Here is a 24532-nt window from a genome sequence, read left to right as displayed (position 1 = left end):
TTCTCGGCTCACCGAAAATTATTATCCATAGTCAAGCCCTGATAATGGCTCCATTTCCTCCACTTGAACTAACCCAGACGAGGAAGCTCGTTCGGTTTGTTGCTTTCCTATTACAAGGTGGTATTTAACTCGCCCATGGCAGGTCACGTGGGTGGAAGCTACTCGAACGGTATCCGGTCCCGGTTGCGTCCTCGGTTTCTAGTCGCCTAATAAAAAAATAGCCACATTATCGATCTCTGCCGATCGACTTTATCGTCATGGTTCGAGATGATGAGCGTGGGAACCTCCGAGACTACTATACTGGCCTGATTGATGTCTCCTGTCTATATACATATCTAAAACGTATAAATCATTTTGGTTGAAAACATAACATTATATCGTTATATAAGAATTACAATTATAATGTATCATTAAATGCAAATTAAATTCAAAATGACATTAAGACAAACTCGATTAAAATTATTTACGTTAATTTTTCTTCGATAATTTGATGTTATTTTTATCGTTAATATAAAGTATATTAAAAATTTAAATTATTAGAATTATTGTACTTAAGTATTTAAATAAATGTGCTTAAACACTTTAAGCATAATATCTTTCAAATAATATGTAATAGGTATAGCTTATTATTTAGTTTACACAAAATTATTTTTAAATATTTAAAAAAGTCTCTATCTTCTAATTATTTAGCTAATATATAATTATCACAATTTTACATAAGAGTACAAAATAAAGAAAATTTAAAAAATCAAAAAATTGGATATTATAAATATAATGCAAAATTTCATGCAAAATTACAATTTTTACGAATTTTGTTCAAGTTAATTAAACATAGTTAATTAATTCGCTAGAGAAGAATTCTTTTTATCATAATGATGTACATATATCCGCTGGTAATGCAAGCAATGTATATGTGTTGACCACAAAGGGCAGATCGAACCCTAAAGAGTTCCACGCGTATCATGTTAGCCTGTTCTCAAAACCAACCAAATTTAGACCCTACAAAGGGAAAGGGCTCGAAGCAAACCCATGAGAAGGAGTAGGAGACATTGGAGGGTATACCTACACTTCCATCTTCCTTTAATTGTAAGATACACTACTTGTAAGCCAAGTGGACCGGTCAATGGTTACTCATGCTATACCCAATAGCTTCTGTTCGCCTGTTAAGTGGTCAAACGAAAACATTTGTCAGCCGGTGAATCAGAATAAATTATCCCTTCGATTTTTACCATTACATCCATAATAAAAATACTTACTATGATCAGTTAACTGGTTTTTTTTATTATTTTTAGAGTTTTCTTATGATAATTTTTGAAAAAACCATATGTAACTTCTATTACTGATAAATTTCTAATGATAAACTAATTTAAATATTAAAAAAAAATATTCTTATATGTAACTCCTTTAATCTTATCTGAGATTTGAAAATATTATAGAAATATAATTCTTTATTTAAAATAAAATATTAATAAATATATTATTTTTATGATAATTCCTTATTCTCTTGAAAATTCTAATTTAATTAATATAATTAATTTTGTGATCATATCATAAATTGAATCTATATGTATGTAATTTTAAATTATTTATATTTAAAGATGATTTCTCATTCAAGGGAAATTAAATTATCAATTGAAAAGGTCTTTGTCTAATAATAATGTTTACTTCTATTTGCAGGTCGTCAATTGACGGTGTTCAATAGTCAATCGACCATTCAAATTGGGGGTCGATGGAATCGCAACAAAGGCAGAGTGGAAAGACCATTCTTGGGTATAATTGCCGGTCTTGTTATAAATGGTGCACGAATTTTAGAACTTGCTGCTTCAAAAGATGGAAGAGTCGTCACCAGAGGAGATGTTCAATTATTACCTCCTGGAAGTCTTCTGGATCGTGCAGCCCCATTACAGAGAATGCAACAGGTTAGTGAAACTTTAATATATATAATTAATAATATTATTCTATATATTATTAATAAATTATATCTAATAAAATAGAAAAGAAGTAATAGATATGTATTTAAAACTTAAATTTTTAATTAATTTTAGATGATATAATTCAAATCATTATGTTTTACAAAAAACATTTATTTCATTTGTAAATTTTTATTTAGATAAATATATGTATAATGATTTTAAGGTTATTTATAATTATGTGATTCATGCAAAAATATTATTCTGAGATTTTACTGCGTTATATAATTCTAATTAATAATCTGTATAGATATACCTTGTAAATTATTGCATATAATTTTAATTTGAAATTCAGCATTTAATTATGTTCATAAATGGCTTATTAATAATAACATGGTTCGATATTAGATACGGATATGAGAATAGATAATATGGGATATAGATATGAATAATGAAGATTTAATATGTAATCTTCTCAAATATAGTTTGTTGAAATATCAAAATTAAATCTTAGATACAATATACAAAAGTTTTAATAGAAATTTAAAATAATTATCTAATATTAAATATTTAATATCTAATATTAAATAGTTTTCTTAGTTTTAATAGAATTAATAATTTTCTACAATATTAGAAATATAATAATTTCTGTTTTACATTCATCTCACATTCAAATCTCAAAAGAATTATTTTTATTTTCAACTATATATAATAAATTCTCATATCTTTTTTTTATTCTAGACACCAGCTTCCGGTTTTCCGGGAGTCATGGACGATCTAATATTTTCTGGCGCCGGAAGTGGTTGTGCCGCTGATGACGAGGACGAAGAATGTACGCCAATTTATGAGCCTGGTTCCGGTAAGTGTAAGTAATATTTCCAAAAGACGTTTCCTCGCGGAGGAATTTCTTGTGCATATTTATTCTTTTACCTCGCACGATATTTTATATACGTGCACGTTATATAAACTTTTTAAAAATTATCTAAAATTGATTGCACAATATTTTGTATAGGAAGAAAAATTATTCGACATAAATCAATCTTTAAATGTCGATAAATCAGTTACATTAAGTGTAATAATTCATGGAGATTTTATTGACGAAATATGTGTAAACAATTGCATGTTTATTGTAAAATATATTTAATCTTAATATAATTACTATTAATGTTAAAAATATTCAATTTGCAAACTTCTTTAGAATATTAAATCTATTAATGATATTCAAATTTAATTATATATTATTAATATTAAAAATATTAAAAATATTAAAAATAATATTTACAATGCTATAAAAAAAAATATTAATAAAAATATGTCAAACATTCTACATAAAATAGTCGATAAACTCAATTCGATGAATAATATAATATTTTGAAATAAATTTCATAATACCATCCATTTTTAAAAAAATAAATAATAATTGGTAAAATAAGAATTGATATCAGCAAAAATTGATAATTGACTAATCGATAGTTGAAATATTGTATGATTTAGTTTATTTGTTGACAATGACGTATCTTGTTGAATATGATATAAATAGTATCATATATATATTTGTATGATACATATATGAATATGATACATATAGATATAATTAAAATTTGAAATCAAGTGGATTGATTCAAATATTATATCATTCGATAGATTATATAATGCCGAGTAAAATTTATCCTTATAATTTTTAAATTTAATTTGTCGTTTTCGAATTATTCACAAAAAACTGCTTTCTCGCAAGTGGTCGCTTAACAGTACGTTTCTATATAAGAGCGTGAAAAGCGCCATCTCATCGTGTAGTATGAAAGGAGAGACGTTTAGCACTCCCCTAGACAAGGATGGAATACACATATAAATGGTAAGGCACTGTCGTCCTTTGGCGACACTTACCAAATTTTTTTTGATTAACTATAATTAATCATAAATATAATAAATTAAATTATTTAATACAAATAGAAAATAATATTTATATCGAAAAATATTTAAAAATTAAAACAACATTTGAATATAATTTGAAAATCAAATATAGTATTTGTTATTTAATTTATCAATATGTTATCAATTGTAGTAAAATAAAATAAATATTAATAAATAACAGAAAATGATCATATATTTCATTGATAATAATTTTAAAAATAAAATATAAAATAACTGTAAAAATATTATAATAATTAATAAAAAGAAATTATTTTGAAATTTTGCAAAATTCTCACGAAATAATTTTTTATCATTAAATTTTCTAAATAAATAATATCGATAAATCGTTGGAAATATTAAAATATTTATCGTACATAATATATTGATAATATTGAAATGATCAGTATTAAATAATTCTAAGCAATTTTTCTCTTTATATTAAATATTTATACGAATGTAACAATAATAAATAATTCAAGTATCATTTTTATGTTATCATTATAAAAATACACATTAAATCTTTCACATAATTTGAAAATCTCAATTAAATTATAATTATAATTATCTTTAGACTGAACAAATTAGTAAGAAAAAATAAATTTATTTATTTTAAAGTCAAATATCAAAATTATAATAATCACGTTACATAATTTCGTTCAAATATAAAACTTAATGAAAATTAAACATATTCTTCTTCTCTTGCACTTATGATACAATTTATGGATTCAAATATTTTATCAAATATATTCCTGCATTCAATATAATTTATATTCTATATTCTTCTTTATTTTATAATTCCTATTTTATAATTATTAATATTCTTTTCCATTCCATTCTATTTAATAATTATATTTATATCTTATATACAAAAGGAAAAATCACGAAGCTGATCATAAAACCTAAAAATAACTTAATCTATTTTCCTTCTTAAAATCATTTTTATTTATATCCTTATCAAAAATAATCTTACATATTTAGCTTCCATGATAAATAACATTATAAAATTGCTTAATCAAGCAAAACATAATGTAAACAAAATCTACCATTTATATTTATATTTTAATAATCGATAAAACAAAAATAACATTTCTCGACGGAAATGACGAGAGTTAAGATAGGACAGAGGAGGATACGTGCACGCACGATCGGGTTCGCATATCGCATGGCATGCTACCTTTTCGTCTTCATGCTTGCCCGATTGTATCTTCGATTCATTTGCATATTTAGAATCCCTGACTGGCACCCCACCTTTCTCCTTCCTGTCGACCTCCTCAGTTTCTCTGCCACCCGGCTCGGGAATCTTCTCCGGCTGACTAAAAACTAAATTAATATGATCCCTTTAAGAGGATAAGATGATGCACGACCAGCGATTATTTTTACAGCAAACAGCTGGCGCCGTAATTTTAGACGCGTGACATTTTAAACGATAAAAAGATCATAGTGGAGAATTTCAAGAAATATATATGGTAGTAAAATAATAATTAATATTTATGTGTTATTATCTTATTTATATTAAATTCATATTAATTGTATAAAGTTTATTAATTTTTGCCTTGTATAAATTTTATTAATTATTGTTTTGTGTTAATTTTACATATCACTTTACATTCTCACTTTAATGTGTTTGTTATTATGAACAACTTTTATAATTTTTTTACTTAAAGAAGAATTTTAAGCTATACTTTAAAAAAGATTCACATAATTAAAGATTAGGTTTTAGTTATAAACTTTCCCTAAACATTTTATCTAAAATTAATACCAAACGAGATAAATATCTTTCTGTTCCATGTTTTTTAAGAAGATAATATAAAAATTTCAATAATTTTCAATATTTTTTATAACAAATATATCCAAATGAAACTATCATTATCATTCCTCTTTTTACTTTAAACTATTTATAACCGAATATTAACTTTGTTTTTCGAAATCTACGTATTATCGATCACGAAATCTACCTATTATCTCGCTATATCTATACTTCATATCTATACTATACTTTTTATTCTAACAATAGCACGAATTACGTCAATTACGATCTGTGCAGCAATTTCACTGCTCATACGAAACATTGAATCCAATTCATTCTCCTTAATTTGAAAAAAATCTTCTTCTCGTTCATGTCAATACAACTATAATATATATATATATCCCCATTGTTGAGTTAATAATATCATTATTTCAATTCGAAATGCATCGATGCGCGCCCTCCATCATGCGATCGCCATACATATATGTGTACATACATCCGTTATATTCCAAATGATCCGTTGAAAATCGAAAACCAGTCAAGTTTCCTATGGAATACCGAATTGAAAGCTGAAACGAGCCTGATATCGGGAACAAAATGTTCCAATCAAACGCGCATTCTATCTCCATTATCGCCTATCCCGCACCCACACTTCTCCCCTTAACCACATTTTCGTTTTCCGTTATGCCGATGACGCAAGCCACGCAATCATATAGGAATTATGCGAGGGTCGCATTCCATCCTACGCAATTTCAATGATGAAACCCCTTCTCTGTTCGCAGACGACATAATAACACCGGTATACGTCGCGCCAACGAGGTCGCCGACGACATTTAGGCCGAAGCACCATAAGGAGAACATTCAGGAGCGTCCTTCCTGCGACGACGAGGAAGATTGCGAGGAAGGTTCCGGAGAACCGGTCACCACCGAGGAGATATTTGTCACGTCGACCACTGGTCCGTTTCTATCTCATTTTTCTTTTAATTCTCTCGTTATTGATTCCCTTTTCCTTCTTCTTTCTTCCCTCTCTTTCTTTTTTATTTATCCTTCTTCCTCGTCCACTCTTGTTTTCAGAACACTTGATTTAAACCCCCGAACGAAACACACTACAGTATTGATCTTCCGCGCATGGTTTCCTTTCGTTCACTTTCTGCAGTATGTACCACTACGTGCACACGCCAGACGAAGTATTTCCAAGACTTGTATGTGCGATAGATTTTTATTGACCGAGTATGCATCGGAAATTTGTTCGATGGCCTCTTTGAAGTGGAGGTTCTGAGGTGGGATGGTTTTAGCATTCCGTTCGAGCAGGGCCTGTGGAAATATTATTGAAAGAGTGTCTGCTTGCTTAGTTGTTGAAAGGAATTCGTAGTGAATACGTATATCTACATAGTTTCACGAATATTTTCTAGTCACGATTTTGTCACGTTGAGTCAAAGTACTCTCTCTTTTCTTTGCAATCGTTATATCGATCCTTCTTATCTTCTGTTATCTTTTTTCACTCCTTTTCCAGAGCTAGAATATTACAGATAAGGGTATTTACGACTAATTTGTTTGAATTCCTCTTGTGCAGAATTTCGATATCGAGATTAATTCAAATCCTTCGTGTAGCCCCTCTTCTTGATCATAAATAAATCAAAAGAACAAAGCAATCGAATCTTCAATTTCAATCATCCACAATATAAAATATAAAATTCTTCTATTATAATAATAAGGTCTTGATAAATTCTGAAATGTAGCTATATATATATATTTTCTAAAGAATATTTGATTTAAACTTCTTATCCTCAATTTTTTTAACTAACTTCAACTTTGATTTTTGTACATATATAATCGAAATCCTATGCATACATCAAAATGTTATAAAAATTCAAAGAAAGAATTTAATTTATATATCTTTTATATTTTTTTCTTAAATTTTCAATTACTCAACATCGCAATTGAATAAAAACGATCTAAAGCGTGTAAAAAAAGGATTAGAAATATTTTCATCCAAATTTTCATATGCTTCACAATAATGAAAAACACCTTATCAGAAATACGAAGAACTTTCGAAGTGAAATTCGTGGAGCAGAAAGCATCGCATTAATATTTATTGCGAGTGAAATCGATTTGCTCTAGGACCATCTCTCCTCCATTATACGATTCGTAATTGAAGAAAAGGATTGCCCGATCTTCTATGTCAGTGAACGCGAATAATCTAAAAAAGGAAGAAAGAAAGAAGAAAAAAAGTAAAAAAACATATGGAAATACTTAGCCCGTGGGCGTCCTCTTCATCTGCATATCCCTCAACTTGATGCAGTGAAAGCCCCGCCAATCCCAACTGCCATCGGTTAAGTTGACCGTCACGAAAATAGCACTACCCTGTTCGACGCGACGTTGATGCGACATCTTTTCAGTGCGCCGCTCTTCATCGTGGAATAGCCTCTCCTCTTTATCGTTTGCTTGTCGCTCGTTTATCGCGATTAAAGCAATTTCACGTCGAATAAATCGTAAGAATTTCCGACTGATACGATCGCCTTTCCTTTTTATTAGTTTTATTCTTTGATCTTCGTTGAACAGATTGACTTTAAACAAATTTGAAATTCTTATTCTGGTAGGATCGTCGTATTTTTGACGAATTTTTATTGCATTCACACTCGGGAAATTTTGAATATAATCTTGTTGAAGTAACTACGTTATATAATTTATTGGAAAATAATAGTGTAGAATAATTTGATTCGGATAATATAATTGAATTGAATAAATGATTAATAAATTTCTATTCAAAAGATGGATGTGAATTTAACAGTGTCGTTTCATCATGAAGATTATTTTTTTCTCTATAGAGATTATTTTTGAGGACAGCAGACGCTTCGATCGAACGACGAATTCTAAGCGGTTAACGAACTTACCTGGTAGACATATTGTAACTAGTTCAACCGCGAATCGATGGCGAAAGTCGTAAAACGAGCTTTCTATCTAGCATGCTACGCTTCGTGTGTGTACTAATTCAACTTGCAGATCATTCATACTATAGAAATTTCAATTGTAATAATTGTAATAATTTTGGATCGCTTTAAACGATTAAATCTGATAAAACAGATTTAATTTAGGGGATGAAACAAATATTTGAAAATAGTCAAATTAATTATTATTGAATTAATTTAGAGAAATGTTTTTGAATTCGAGAAATATTTAAGAATTAAATATCATAAGAACGTATCCTGCCTTTTTTACTTTCGTAAATCTTACAAGTATTCTCGTAAACTTCGTATCTAACTTTCCACTGACAACAGTTCTCGCAAGTTCTCCAGTATTACTCAAAATTAATACAACTTGGCAATTTCTCGACTCAGCTTAATCTCGCTACTTCATTATCAACCACTATCAAATCTACTTCAACCCTTTATAAACTTGCGAGCGAATATGGGCCTGCTTCTCTATTTAACTTGCTCTAAAATTGAATACATCTTTTGAAATACGAATTTTCTAAATTTTCTAACAATATCTCTAATGCATTTCTTCAAAATTAAATAGCATGGCCTTTAATCTCATACATATAGAATGTATATATATTCTTCGTACACTTTCCCTACAATCCTTCTTAACATGATACTATAATTAACGATCATATAATCATAATCTTAACATGAAATCTATAATTAACTATCATATATCATAATCTTAAACTACATAGAATTTTTTAAAAGCTCTTCTCTGAACTTTCGTGCAACATCCCCATACAACGAACCCCTTTATATCTACCCTTAAAGTTGAATATATTCTTCGTAACATGAAACCTATAATTAATGATCATCTCGTTATCTTTCAATATGATAATCTAGAATTTATCCTTCTTTAAACTCCTATTCGTTTCCCTTGAAATCAATTATATGTTCTTCGCAACATGATACCTGTAATTAAATCTCATACATATCTAAAATTTTTTCTTCCATCTCTTTCCAAACCTCTTTTAAAATTAAATACATTATTATTTAATTTTCAATCACACAAATATCGTATTTAGAATTTATTTAATTTTTAAACTTCCATTTATATTGTCAAAATGATATCTCTAATTAACTCTAATCTTATATTATTACATAAATTACATAAATTACAACACATATTTTCCTAAACTCTTTATAAATTTCTATACAATATATTTTATCTTCTCTAAAGTCACACGCACACTTGACAATATGGCACCTATAATTAACTATTATCTCTTCAATCTACCCCTTCTTTCCACCCCTTTCTATAAATCTTTCCACGTCCCATTTCTGTATTTCCCCCAATCAAATATATTCTTGGCGAGATATGATACCTATAATTAACCATTATCTCTTCAACCTTCAATCGTACAAATAACCATCCATATTTATCAGACTTCTCTCTATTCCCTTCTAAACCCTTACACTCTATTTCTACACTCTATTTGTGCGTGTCACCATTACGAAATTGAAAAAGGAAAGCAATTAACAGCGGGGGAGGGCCATCGTTCAACACGCGTGCTCACACTCGTTACGCGTGTGGATGATTGAACGATTGTCCCTGGAAGCCGCGAAACACGAATCCCTCCTTTGGGGTGCTCGCAACGTGGCTGCTGGCCACGCACGCGTGAATATCGCCGGCCTACGCACGCGTAAATATTGTCGGTAGCACGTTACTATCCCATACCCCCTGTTCGTGCCAATCGGATACGCGTAATTGCAGCAACCGGCTGACGCTTCTCTTCTCGTTTCCATTTTCCAAAGCAGACTCGAGCTCGGCGGTGTACACGACGGAACGCGAGTACACGACCAGCCACATCAGCACGCAAACGTCTCCAGCCTCGCCGACGACATCGACCCGGGACATCGTCACCGTCTCCGTCCAGTACAATGTGTCAACTACAGACCTCGAAACCAGCCACGCCAGGTGAGTTTGCCAGTTTCCCGCATCCCGCGGCGATGTTGAAAACGATGGAGGAAATAGAACGTGCACGCTGTGTGTATTTCCGGTGACACGTCGGATCCATTAATTGTATCTTTTGTAGAGACAGAGTTTTTTTTCTATTCTTTTTTCTTTTTTTTTTTTTTTTTCGTCTCTTTTATATATAGCTCATGGAAAATATTTTTCTACTCTCTTGATGCGTTGTTCTGTTTTCGATGTGTTAATTTAGTAGTCTTTAGTGAATGAGTTTTGGATCTTAATTGGATTTTATAATTGGTTACAAAATTATCTGGCCATATTGGATATTTAGTATAATTTTATGAATAATTGTATAATATAAAAGAGTAAGTTGATATAAATTTTTGATTTTATTATTTGATTTATTATTTCATTCTATGATATAATAAATTTAATTTAAGATGAAATTAAAGTGAATTGTAATGGTAGATAGATATACAATTGGTTAAAAATATAAATATGGATATTTGTTTATTTTTGAAATCAAAAAATTAGCCATTTTATGTTTTATTATTATTGCAGTTGTATGTATAATATAGATTAATATTATTTATTAATGTTAACAAGATTTTTATACTTAGTAAAGTTTCTTTGTTCTTTAAGAAAATCTTTATTTTCATTATTTAATTTCTAAATGAAAGTTTTTCTAAGATTCTTCTAATATAGAAAGCAGTGTTAATTCAAATAACGATTTTTACAATTGGTAATTATATTTGTAAGTTGCGTTTTCTTTAATTTCAATATTAAATTTTGGTAAATTTTTTAAATTCAAATTTATGATTGAATGATTATAACTGAACAGAATTGCTATTTTTAGTCATTGATTTATTATTAATTTCGTAAAAGTATTTTTATTATAAATTATATTTTTAATATGCAAATATTTAAAATTAGAAATTAAAAAATTTTATTATTTAATTACGAAACAATTCGTATATACAATACATGTATAAAATTTTAGAAACTTATTTTTCTCATATATAAATATTATTTAGAAATAACACGATTGAAGTAATAAAATTGATATCTATTGATAATATAGAAAATACAGAATTTTGATTAATTTTCAAATATGAAATTTTTAAACATAAATGACAAAATTATAATTTTTGTTAAATATTTCATACTTATATTATAATTTAATATTTGATTTTACTTAATAATTTTTATATCGGTTAAAATATATAGATTAAAAAGATGAAAATTGAATTAACATTAAAAGAGATGAGAATAAATGAGAAAAAATATAATGAATTGATAAAATCAAGAAAAAAACTACAAGAATTACAAATATTAAAAATTTCGCATTATTTTTTCTTTATGTTTGATTTGTTTCAAAAAATTTTTATAAGGATATTCGATATAATAATCACTATTATTTTACACACTGTTAGTAGAGATTATGATCATTTATTGAGAATCTTAAATTTAAGGATTGTTTTAATGAGAAAATTACCTACAAAGTTTTGTGATATTAAATTAATGTTTAAATGATGTATAATGTGATCTAAATGATCTAATAATTCATCGTTTCACATCAAAGCAGTTGATTTTAGGATAGTTTAATGTGTATATGAAGTAGCCATGCAGAAAGATAATTTCGATAGTTTGAACATTATTAATATTCGACAAATTAGTATTGTCAGTTCTAAATTATCATAATTAAATAAATAGCTATATCGAAAGTTATTCAAAATAAAAAAAAAATGTTTTATAAAATAATATTTTAAAAAAATATTAAATTTTTCAATATAAATAATAATAATCATGATATAATTAAAAAATTTTTATAAATTTTTCATAAATTTAAAAATAAAATTATAAGATCCAAAATAAAACGAATGAATATCATTAATGATCGATTTACCTAATGATTTTATTATGAATTTCTTAAAAATAAATTTATCACGTATTTACATCCATTTTACTACGTCATTTTATTATAGCTTTCCAACTATATAGATCGTTATCTTCATAGGTATCTGATTTTAATCTGAATAAACATTAACAGATTATTTGCAAATATATCTCGTCATAAATTCTCAAATACATATTCGAAAACAAATATTCGCAGTCGATATTTTGAATCGTGTCCCATTTAAATAATACGATAACATAAATTAATATCCATTGATATTCTACATCTCAAAATATCGTGGTAACATTATAATCTTCCACTCCAATCAAACATTCCATATTCTCTGTAAAATACATACTTAACTATGAATCTAAATATTTCAATTTCATCGTATTTTTCTTCGTCTAAAAATATCTTTTCGAACGTGCAATTTACAAATATTCATACCGATTCCGTTTTAAACATTGCAGTAGCGTTGTGACGCAAAGATCGACTACTGTGATGCCCCAAACGCCTACTACAGAGATGACGGACCCACCTCCACGACAACCACCCCCGATGTTCCCGCCGATGCCAACACCACCAAAGAACAACAATAACAAGAGGATAACATCCGAGGCGGCGGAGAACGCTGCCTTAATAATCGGCATCATAGCCGCGGCGTTGATCGCCATTGTTCTGATCATATTGATCATTCTCAAGTTCAAAAATCGTCCAGAGACCAGTTACAAGGTTGACGAGACGAAAACCTTCTGCCAGGATCCAAATGCGGCACTGCTGGGCGCCGCTGGTTCCGGTCAACCGTTCAATGGTCCTTTGAAAAATGGCGCCAATGGTAGCAAAACTAACAAGAAACGAGAACTGATAGATATCAAGGAGTGGTATGTGTAGAGATGGCTCGTCTTCAATATTCATGCGTCCGCTTGAATTGCACACGTGCTTCTTCATCTTGTGGCAAGGTGAACAATAGGGAACTCTGAGAACTTGACGAGGAACGTGTAAGCCTCTTCTTAGGTCCTTCATTGGTGCTAGGAGAACTATTAAATATAATTTTGAACACGTTGATCAGCATAAAATAGTGTGTTCCTTGTGGGCGAACGAATGAAAATGAGAAGAAAATAGTGTTCGATTTCAATTTAATGAGTCACGAACTAATTTTAATGTCGTGATTTAGTTAAACGCGATTAAACGTTAGGTTCAACGATCATCGATTGTATTGAAAAGATCAGATCTCCTCAAAGCGGGTCAACGTTAGATGAATTAACCATAAGCATATCTATAATGTTACGTGTATCGATCGGTGATCGAGCCTGATCGATGATTATGCTATTTGAAATTGCATGCATCCAAGATGCAAGACAGCATTTTGTACGACAGACACTGTTTGAGGTTAGGAACGTCAGTTGGTATCGTAGATGTTGCATCAACGCATCAAAAGAAACCAAGACCAATCGCGCCGATCGGAAATATAGAAGAAGAAGAAGAAGAAATGCTGATCAGAAAGAAAGAAGAAGGGAAGAGATAGAGGCATGAAAGTGCATTGGAAAAATATATCGAATAATTGTGCCGATCGAAAAAAGCGGTGGCGGACGTAGGCGTTATTACTCTTCGTTAGAGCGATGCTCGGCTTTGATTCCAATACTTTCCCAGTACTTTCCAGTGCTGAGTGACGTCAAACACGGGCAACGAAATTTATAGCATTGAATCCTTGAAATACGATTCGCACAAACAAGAAAAAAAAAGAAAAATAGAAAGAGATCGCGAATTCTCGTTATAGACTCGTAAAATCAAACTTCTTCCTTGTTGCTACGTATTGTTAGTTGTGTACTATATTCATATATGGAAAAATTATTACGTACTATGATAGTATTTACATATGCATGATTCTCCTTTTTTTCTCCACTTTCAAGAGGAACTCGGAGAAAAAAAAATAATTCGAAAATAGATATTATGTCTGTGAAGTATACGTATTTCGAGGATGGAAAAAAACAGAAGAAGAACAATTTTGCTTTTAATTAAACGTTGCCATAGTCCAAGATACATACATACATACATACGAGAAAGTGTTGGAACTAACGCGTAAGGACGAAAGTATCAATACAAACGATCCTATCTAGCGATTAATGAACTTATTGTTGTATAGAAGAAGAAAAAAAAAATATATATATATATATATACGATATTTATCGATTATGTTATGCGTGTAAATTGTTTATTAAATTATAGATTTTATTAACACAACAGTGGAAGAAAGAGTGCAGGTATGTATGCATGGGAACGGTATGAAAGGGGGAGAGATAGTCCGCGTTGTTTTGTTTGAATATGATGAAGCGATTCGAAGTAACGTCGATGTATTAACCATAATTAAATGCATCATTGCAAAGATGTAAACTCTAAATGATCGCGCGCAAAAATGCTCGGAGGACACTGTCGTAGTAGTAAATAACACGTAGCTATGCGCAGATCGATGCTTATACGTATACACAGGGTGTGAATGCATTGCCAAAGAATATAAATCGAGTTTAACCAGTGTTTAACCCTTTGATGTCCGATATTGATCCTCAGTTGTACCGCCATCACGTGTTACTTCTTAATATGTACTCTCTTTATTTCGACGTTTGTATGATATATTTTTCCCGTCAATTATAAATACTTTTTATATTTTATATCTTTTTTTTTTTTTTTTCCTCCTTTTTCGCAATTTCTTCAATCTTTTCTACTCTAACAGATATATTCGATGTATACACCTGTGTATCAAGTTTCGTCAATTTAAATAAATTTTTCTATAGAAATATAAATTCCATTATGGATCTTTAGAAAATGGGCCGCAAAGGGTTAATTGTATTGGTTCATCACACAAATTGTTGTGGTTATTCAAACTTGTTACTATTGAACACTATCATCTTTCGCCTCTATAAACACTCTTCAGAGGCTTTTCTTCCAATTTTCTATCGTCGAAGTCTTATGGTGAACGCACGAATAATCTTTCACTTAACAACATAGTTTTCCTTAAACGCGGCAAAAGTATAATAGTGGGCAAAATATTCTATATTTTCATATCATATTGCTCAATCTTATTTTTCAATAGATATCTGGTTAAGACTGGTGTTTGCTAGTTAAATTTGCAAGTTAAGATTAGAAATATAAATATAGATACTTTTATTATGGATAATAAATTTGAAACGTGTAAATAGATATCTAAATTTTTGATGTTTACATATTATCTTAAAGAAATAATTCTAATATTATTAAAAATAATATTTCATAGTTATTTGATTTTTAAATGAATTATTAGTTAAAAATAACACCAGTCTAGATTGCAAACTATTCAGTTGATTTAAAAATTGACGTAAAAATTTTCGCAAAAATTATATATTTATTAAGTCCTTATTAATATAACTTAGAAAATATTAATTAAGAATTGCTAAAATTCTTAATTTTGGTATAAGTAATTCGATTAATCTTGTTATTGTCTACTAAATTATTTCAAATTTCTTGAAGAAATCAATCAAAGAAATCAATTCGTCAAGAATTTGTCGTTTCTCAAAAAACTATTATCTAAAAAACGCAAAAACCATAAAATTGGTCGATTTCGCAAAAAAGCAATAATGATTGTCATTGATTTTCAAACTGTTGACGTGCACTTCTAAATCGATCAATTTTGTTGTCGAAAAGACATAGTGTGATATACACTCGCGGATGAACGAAAGGGAGAGAGAGAATGTGAAAAAATAATGTTTAGATACGGTAATAAAAGGGATCTCCTTAATCCTTGACTAAAAACGAGATGCAAAACGTCCGATTGTTGAATGGTTTATAAGGTATAACTTTGTAAACTGCTCAGTACGAGCTAATAACTCGCCATTTTTTCTAAAAACGACGTACCTTGAACATCATGAAATCCTAAAGTCCGATAAAATAAAATAAAATAAAATAAAAGATGAAAATTAAAAAAAAGTGTCGAAAGAATAAAATGAAAGGAAGAAAAATGTAAAAATTTCCCATATTTTTCGTTCTCTATTCTTTCGTGATTTTTAAAAATATAAGAATAATTTTAATATTGTTAATTAAATATTTGGGATTTTAAAAAGGATTCCATGGAAGTTAAAGATTCGAGGAACGCCGAAAAATTTGTTTTTTGTTCGCGACTCGACTTTGTACCATTCTCTAAATGACTTCTTGGATTTTCGTATCAAATTTACTTATTCTTGTTGTCAATGGAATCCAACTCGAAATATATTTGCTAACGAATGGATTCATTAGTCTCGTTATCGTTACGATTCGCGTTTAACGCTTTGACTCATGTCCCTACGAATCTGCATAGCTTCGTCATTATAGTTCGATTAAGTATTCTCTAAGTATCAATGATAAATATGCTCTTATTTCTTTTTATGGCCGAATATCAAATAGGCTGTCATTTTGAAATATCGTAGACATTATTCTTTCTAAATTTTTTTTTGATTAACCATTTCGATTCTGATTGATACAATTTCGTTTTTCTATCGTTTCAGTTTCTTTATTAGGAAATTTAATGAATTTTCTCTGTTTAATATACGCTTTAAAGATTTTTCTCTTTAGAATGCTTCTAATATACGAAACTGTAAAATGAAACTATGAAAGTTATAATTAGTTAAAAAATCAAATTTTTTAAACAAAATAAAGATAAAAATGTCTTTAGCATAAAGCATCGCTTTTGATAATATCAGAATATAAGCTCTCAGGGAAGCACAATTCATTTTTAATTAGAAAAAATTCCGAAAAAAAACTCCAACTAAATCAAATCAATTTATGAACTAACGCATATCAAAATGAAATTTTTTAACAGATTGTTCGCTCGATACAAAAAAAAGAAAAGGATATCGATGAAACGACGAATCCAGAATATCACGATACTTTCAATAGCTTATCGATACGATGCTGATTTTTTGTTTTCTCTTGACAAAAGGAAAGATTCATACAACATCGACAAACATTTATGCAAATATAAATCAGAAACGTGTTTGTAAGTATGTGCACACGTTTCGAATTTTGTGTAAAGATCATTTAATGTAAAGATAGTGCAATCACATTTTTTTCCGTATATTGAATGAATATACGGAAATCATTATCAATTGATGAATGAAGAGAAAAACCAATAAAACAATTGTTTTTGCAAAAAAATATTTCTAGAAACACAATCAACATTTTCATTAGAGACTCTTTAAAAATTGAAAAAAAGAAAAAAAAAAGAAAAATGCGAATAAAAAAAGAGATAAACAAACGTGTATAATTTTCGAATAATACCGTTTCATATCTTAATTATACAAGAGCTTGATAAATCTAAATATGGTACATTTTTATTAATTACCGAAAAAATGAAAATCACAAGTCTAATTCTTCGCTTTCTTTTTATTTTCTTCTTTTTTCTTAATTTTTTCATCATTCATTTTTCATTATTCTTGCGATACTTCGTTCGATTCATTCGATTAAAAAAAAAAAATTATTATAATTGTACACGACGCTTAAAATGGCACAATAATCTCTATTCTCTCGACTTTATCGATCTTCATCCTCGAAATCATTCGTAGGCTATAGAAAACGATAAGTCGATGCGGATTTTGTATATTTACGTGGCTAAAGTTGGGCAGTCTTAACGATATCGCCATTGCATCGTTGACACATTTACAAATAATAAATTTTCAACATAAAATATCACATTTCTTATGATGTTATTCTCAATCATGAAAATGTTTGCAAACTGAAACGAATGATTAATAAAAATAATACATAATATATGAAATAATATATAAAATAATTTGTTTGTCATAATTAACGAAACGTCTTGGCACTTTCGTATTAACGGGAAACAAATAGTAATATGATAATTTAAATAAAACATTTCTTACTGTTAAGAATTAATATTGATTTTTTTGCATACATTAGATTATATAATTTTGCTTAAAATTATTTGCTATTTTCTGATATTGTTAAATTATGATGCATAATCGATAGTTGAATATTTTTAAATCATTTATTGAGAATAATTTATTTTATTAATTTGTTGAGAAATAAAAGATTTATATAACTTCATTAAAACACAATATTAAATCTTCAATCATATTATTTCTCCATTTAAAAATCTCATTTAAAAATATATAACATAATACATATATGTATAAAATTATTTCAATTATACATCTATATCTCACAAATTGTATTATATTCCATATAAAATGAATCATCCTGTATCATATAAGTGCGATTAAATACACGTTTTGTAACATATATATATATACAAAAAAAAAATTCAAAACAAATATTAAGTACAAAGATAATTTTTTCTAACAATCATTTATCTCACATAACCAGAAACTCATAACCATGTCTTTTAAATATGAATCAAATGATCAATTTATTAGATTAATTCATCTCATCAGTTCTTGCGGTCATAAATTTTTCGATGATATATAAATTTTTCGTTAATATGAAAGTACCTTAGTGAATTTTATTATTTTCTTTTTTCTGAAAAAAAAGAAAAAAATATGAAGCTGATTTATTATTTCTCGCTCTAGCATATTGTATGCCAGAAAATGACAAACCATATCATTAATCAAGAATATGTGTTCATCAACTATTGTAAAAACGCGAACATATTGTTATCACTGCCCTTCAAACTCTCTATCTGCATATCCTTCAGTGTACTGATGATTAATATTTATACTAAACTAATTAACTTCTAATAAGATATCTTATCAAGCAAAATGTTACTCTAACTTACTTAAAGCACTAAAACCTCAAACTTAAGTGTGTCGCGAATATGACGATAAATGTGACGTCACTTACACTTAACATTATTAACATGTAGTATGGTAACAAAGAAAATATATAAGAAGAAAAAAAGAATAAAGAAATAAGGAATGTAAGATAAAAGGAAAAAAATGAAAGAGCGAAAGAGAAAAATGGAACGAATATTATGTGCAAAAAATATGTGCGTGTATGTATATGTTTGTGTATGTGCATGAAAAAAGAGATGAAAAAAATCACACATGTCCGCACGCAAAAAAATAATAGCGTGACATATGTATATCGCGAACCGAAAATTGTTGGATAGTATGCAAGCAAAAAAAGAAAAGAATTAAAAAAAAATAATAAGCTCACACACAAGTGTATCTAGAATTGCTATAGCTAGATGGAATTATATTTTACAATTGTACAGTTAAACATTTGGACGCACTAAACTGATTCAATTTATAGATAGTAAAAATAATGCTGTAAACATGATCGAAAAGATGCAAACAGTGTGAAACAAGAAATTAATAATAAAATAAAGAGATGATATTAAAGTGGTAAAGCGGTAAATTCGCAAAACACAAAAGATCAATAGCGATTACGGAATATTTTTGTTTTTTATTAAGCTGAAACTCCCGATTTTTACACGTATATTATTATATGTGTGTATGTATAGTAGGATTTGAGTGCGTATATAATTTACATCGGAAATCGATCCTTTTTGGACAGGAAAGGGTATATATATATACCCATGTATGTATATATATGCATCGTATGCGCATGCGTTTACACGTACGTATTCTGCGAAAGAAAGCGATCGAGTCAATTACAGCTTGACGTATTTTCAACGTGATTGGGTTGACTCTTTCGTTTTCGAGAATTTAATGTGGATACAAGCAAAATATATAAGATACGAGCTGTAGCGTAAATGCATTTAGATTTTTTACATGTCAATACGAAGCCTCCTGTGCCGTTTCGTTAGAATTCTCCCAATTTATAAACGCGCAGATCTTCGACATCACAATACAACACGATCACGCAATCAATTCGCAATTTTTTTCTTTCGCCGTAGCATTTTATGTTTTACAAATCATGGATGAAGAGGACAAAAACAAAATGTAAGCAAAAGAAAAAAAAAATACTATTAACGATATGTTTTACAACTTATTAATACAAGAAAACAAATATAAATACACGTAAACACATACAGATACATATACACGACATACGAGTAATATAGCGCGCGTATATACACGCATTACAAGTTCTCGTGGAAAATTGGAGACATGTAAATATATAGAAATAATGCCGTAACTACGAAATTATATGAATAAAGTATTGAAACTATGTATGAATTTGATTCCATACCTTTCCATTTAATTCTATTTTCAAAAATGTAATTTTTAAAAATTTATTGTAAAATTGTTATAAAAATTGAAAAGTTTAAATTAAATTATGAGTTCAGCTATTAAAATATTATCGCTAAATCACGTGATAATTTCATCATTAATTATAGACTAGTCAATTATTATATACAAATATATTATATTGAAATATTATAGATTATTAATTTTTTTAATTTATTAATTTTATTTATATTATCATATCATATCTTCAAATTATAATAAAATTTTTTATAATAAAATGAATTTTTATAAAGCAACTGAAATTATTATATTTAAATTTAAATTTACTTATATTATATATTATACTTTTGTGACTATATTTAATTTAAATTCAGATATTTGAAATATGTACATATATTAAAATAAATATCATTTAATTATATATATAAAGAAATTTCTAAAATTATTTTCTAAAATATATATTCTAATGAGATTTAATAATCTTATAATAAAAACTATCCATGAATTATATTTTTTTTCAGAAATGTAAATAAAAAAATTAATTCTTACAATATTTTGCTTTTAAATGATATTAGAATTTAGTAATATTGATATTATGCATATAAACATAAGTTATATAGGCCTTAAAAGAATATTTTTACTTTATTTAAAAGAATATTATAAATTTTTTGTTATAAATTATTATAATTTATTACAACATGTTATAAATGTAATTCATTTAATGTAATTCATGAGCAATTATTCGAATAAAAAAATATTATTATATATAAGAATATTATGTATTGATTAAATATTTTAAAATAATATAAGATATTATTTAAATTTATAACAAAAATTCGAATATTTATAGAATGATTTCGAATATCTTTAACATCAAAAAATTTAGAGGTTATGTATAAGAACAATTGCCAGAAAGAACACGTTAATAACATGATCCAACAAGAATTAATGTTTGGATTTAGTTTACTTTTAATTACAAAAAAATAACAAAATGAAAGATCATTAATCAATATTTATGCATTAACTATATACTTAATAATATATATTGAAGAACACTTTTAAATTGTTTATCAGTCAAAAGACTGATATAGGTAAATTTTATTCTTTATTGAAAATTCAATTATAATGTTTTCCATATTTTTGCAAAATTAATTTCAATTTAATTATTACAATTAATGTGCTATCTTGTAATAAAATGATAGTACATAAATAAATAAAACAAACAAGTCATTTTAATTAATATATTATTTGCGAAAATTAATTTAAAAAATTAATTAATTTTAACTATTATAATGAATATTATAATAGCTATAATATTTCTATAATAACATGATATTACATAAATAAATAAAATAAATAAATTACTTTAATTGATATATTATTTAGGAAAATGCCGGATATTAAAGTTACACCTTTAGGAGCTGGTCAAGATGTTGGAAGAAGCTGCATTCTTGTATCAATGGGTGGAAAGAATATTATGTTAGATTGTGGCATGCACATGGGCTTTAATGATGAAAGAAGATTCCCAGATTTTTCATACATAATCCCAGAAGGTCCAGCAACTAATTACATAGATTGTGTGATTATTTCACACTTTCATTTAGATCATTGTGGTGCTCTTCCATATTTTACAGAAATGGTAAGATAAATTATATAAATAATATATTGAATATATTTATTGATATATATTTGATATATATTATAATATATTATTTGATATATGTTTTTTTAAGAAATAATTTCATTTATAGGTAGGTTATACTGGACCAATTTATATGACACATCCAACAAAAGCAATTGCACCAATTTTACTTGAAGATATGAGAAAAGTTGCAGTAGAACGTAAAGGAGAAAGCAATTTCTTTACATCACAAATGATAAAAGACTGTATGAAAAAAGTTATTGCTGTTACATTGCATCAATCTGTAATGGTTGATTCAGAATTAGAAATAAAAGCATATTATGCAGGACATGTACTTGGTGCTGCAATGTTCTGGATTCGTGTTGGTTCACAATCAATTGTATATACAGGAGATTATAACATGACACCTGATAGACATTTAGGTGCTGCATGGATAGATAAATGTAGACCAGATTTATTAATATCAGAATCAACATATGCAACAACTATTAGAGATTCTAAGAGATGTAGAGAAAGAGACTTCTTAAAAAAAGTATGTGATAATTAATATTAGTATTAGATTAATAGTATTACATTAGTATTAAATTTTATATAAAGTTGCTTTTTAGGTTCATGAATGTATAGATAGAGGTGGCAAAGTATTAATCCCTGTATTTGCTCTTGGACGTGCACAAGAATTATGTATATTGTTGGAAACATATTGGGAACGAATGAATTTAAAAGTTCCAGTGTATTTTGCTTTAGGATTAACTGAAAAAGCTAATAATTATTATAAAATGTTTATTACTTGGACTAATCAAAAAATCAAGAAAACTTTTGTACAAAGAAATATGTTTGATTTTAAACACATAAAACCATTTGATAAAGCATATATTGATAATCCTGGAGCCATGGTAGTATTTGCTACTCCAGGTATGTTGCATGCAGGATTATCTTTACAAATTTTTAAGAAATGGGCTCCAAATGAAGCAAATATGGTTATTATGCCTGGATTTTGTGTCCAAGGCACTGTTGGACATAAAGTTTTAAATGGTTCTAGAAGAATCGAATTTGAAAATCGACAGATTGTAGAAGTTAAAATGGCAGTAGAATATATGTCTTTCTCTGCTCATGCAGATGCAAAAGGCATTATGCAATTAATACAATATTGTGAACCGAAAAATGTCATGCTTGTACATGGTGAATTTGCTAAAATGGAATTTCTAAAAGAAAAAATAAAACAAGAATTTGGAACTAACTGTTATAATCCTGCAAATGGTGAAACTTGTGTTATTACAACTATTTCCAAAGTGCCAGTAGATGCCTCTTTAGCATTATTAAAGGCTGAAGCAAAAAAATATTCAGCTTTACCACCAGATCCTAAGCGACGAAGATTACTTCATAGTGTTTTAATGTTACGAGAAGATGGAGTATGTCTTGTAGATGCAGATGAAGTAATTAAATTATTTCATTTAATTAATATATATTATTAAAAGTATAATTTATTAAAATATAATGATTCAAAATCTTTTTTAAGGTAACAAAAGCTGCAGGAATAACAAAACATGTAGTACGATTTACATCCACTGTACAAGTAAGAGATCCTGGTCCTGCACATTCAACAACTTTGAAATTATTGCAACCATTGAAAGAAAGATTATCAGGTTGGACAGTTCAATTAACAGATGGATCAATATCTGTTGAATCCGTTTTAGTAAAAGTAGAAGGTGATGAAGATGATCAAAAAAGTGTATATGTATCATGGACAAATCAAGATGAAGATTTGGGTAGTTATATTTTAGGATTTTTACAAACAATGTTGAATTAAAAGATAACATAAACTATATTAAAAATAAAAACAATATTCACTTAATTGATAAATGATACATAGAATTTTGCATAATGTGTGATATTGTTATAATGAATACAATAGACATTTATAGATTATAAATTTATTATAATAAAAATCTTTTTACATAAATATTATATTATTTATTAATGATAAAAAATTATCATTATAATATAATAGGTAAATTGCTTTATAATTTTAAATAAAAATAAATTTGATAATTTATAGTAACACTTTAATAGTTTATATTTTCTTTTTTTTTTATATAAGTATTTAAAATATAATTCTTTTAATAATGTCAATATAATATAATAAATTTGCATAATATCGTAATTTTAAAATATATAATATCATAATTTTATATATTTTAAAATTGAATTGAAATTATATTTATATTTTATATTTTTTTAAATTAAATTATTTCATATTATTTTATACAATTATATTATAGTTTTTTTGTAGCAATCTTATGTTTTTTCATTTACATTATGAATATTCATACAAATGAGATACAAAATAAATCTGATATTCAATACAATGATACATTTTTTTATTCCAATCTTGAA

At 27.7% G+C, this 24532-nt stretch overlaps 2 protein-coding genes and 1 non-coding gene across 7 annotated transcripts in view; all 3 read left to right on the top strand.

Moving 5' to 3' along the window:
- Positions 1-15027, top strand: part of Nrx-1 (neurexin 1) — a 400360-nt gene extending 385333 nt beyond the window's left edge. For 3 of the 4 annotated variants that reach the window (XM_031915441.2, XM_086915817.1, XM_086915818.1), the window contains 5 exons: positions 1678-1919; positions 2652-2775; positions 6351-6524; positions 10311-10470; positions 12832-15027. In XM_031915441.2, the coding sequence (XP_031771301.1) occupies positions 1678-1919; positions 2652-2775; positions 6351-6524; positions 10311-10470; positions 12832-13252 (1121 nt within the window). In that variant the 3' untranslated portion in view covers positions 13253-15027. The remainder of the gene's footprint in view (positions 1-1677; positions 1920-2651; positions 2776-6350; positions 6525-10310; positions 10471-12831) is intronic. The other variant, XM_031915447.2, reaches the window with a different exon arrangement.
- LOC116414195 (U6atac minor spliceosomal RNA) lies at positions 3699-3806 on the top strand. The gene has a single exon (XR_004224662.1). It is a non-coding gene; the product is annotated as a U6atac minor spliceosomal RNA (small nuclear RNA).
- A 4706-nt stretch (positions 15028-19733) lies between the features above and the next one.
- Positions 19734-24504, top strand: IntS11 (integrator complex subunit 11). 2 transcript variants are annotated; one of them, XM_086915841.1, is made up of 5 exons: positions 19734-20247; positions 21883-22135; positions 22248-22670; positions 22747-23571; positions 23655-24504. In XM_086915841.1, the coding sequence occupies exons 1-5, from the start codon at positions 20222-20224 to the stop codon at positions 23943-23945; spliced, it is 1818 nt and encodes a 605-aa protein (XP_086771967.1). In that variant the 5' UTR covers positions 19734-20221; the 3' UTR covers positions 23946-24504. The 2 variants fall into 2 exon arrangements, with proteins under 2 accessions (XP_086771967.1, XP_031771361.1); XM_031915501.2 differs by lacking the exon at positions 19734-20247 and adding an exon at positions 21151-21587.
- Positions 24505-24532: the final 28 nt, after the last annotated feature.

This window comes from Apis florea, unplaced genomic scaffold (genome assembly GCF_048593485.1).
Source record: "Apis florea isolate Af1SG1 unplaced genomic scaffold, ASM4859348v1 contig_3798_pilon, whole genome shotgun sequence".
NCBI lineage: Eukaryota > Metazoa > Arthropoda > Insecta > Hymenoptera > Apidae > Apis > Apis florea.
The sequence above is the reverse complement of the archived record's forward strand: the minus strand, read 5'-3'. Positions and strand labels throughout refer to the sequence as shown.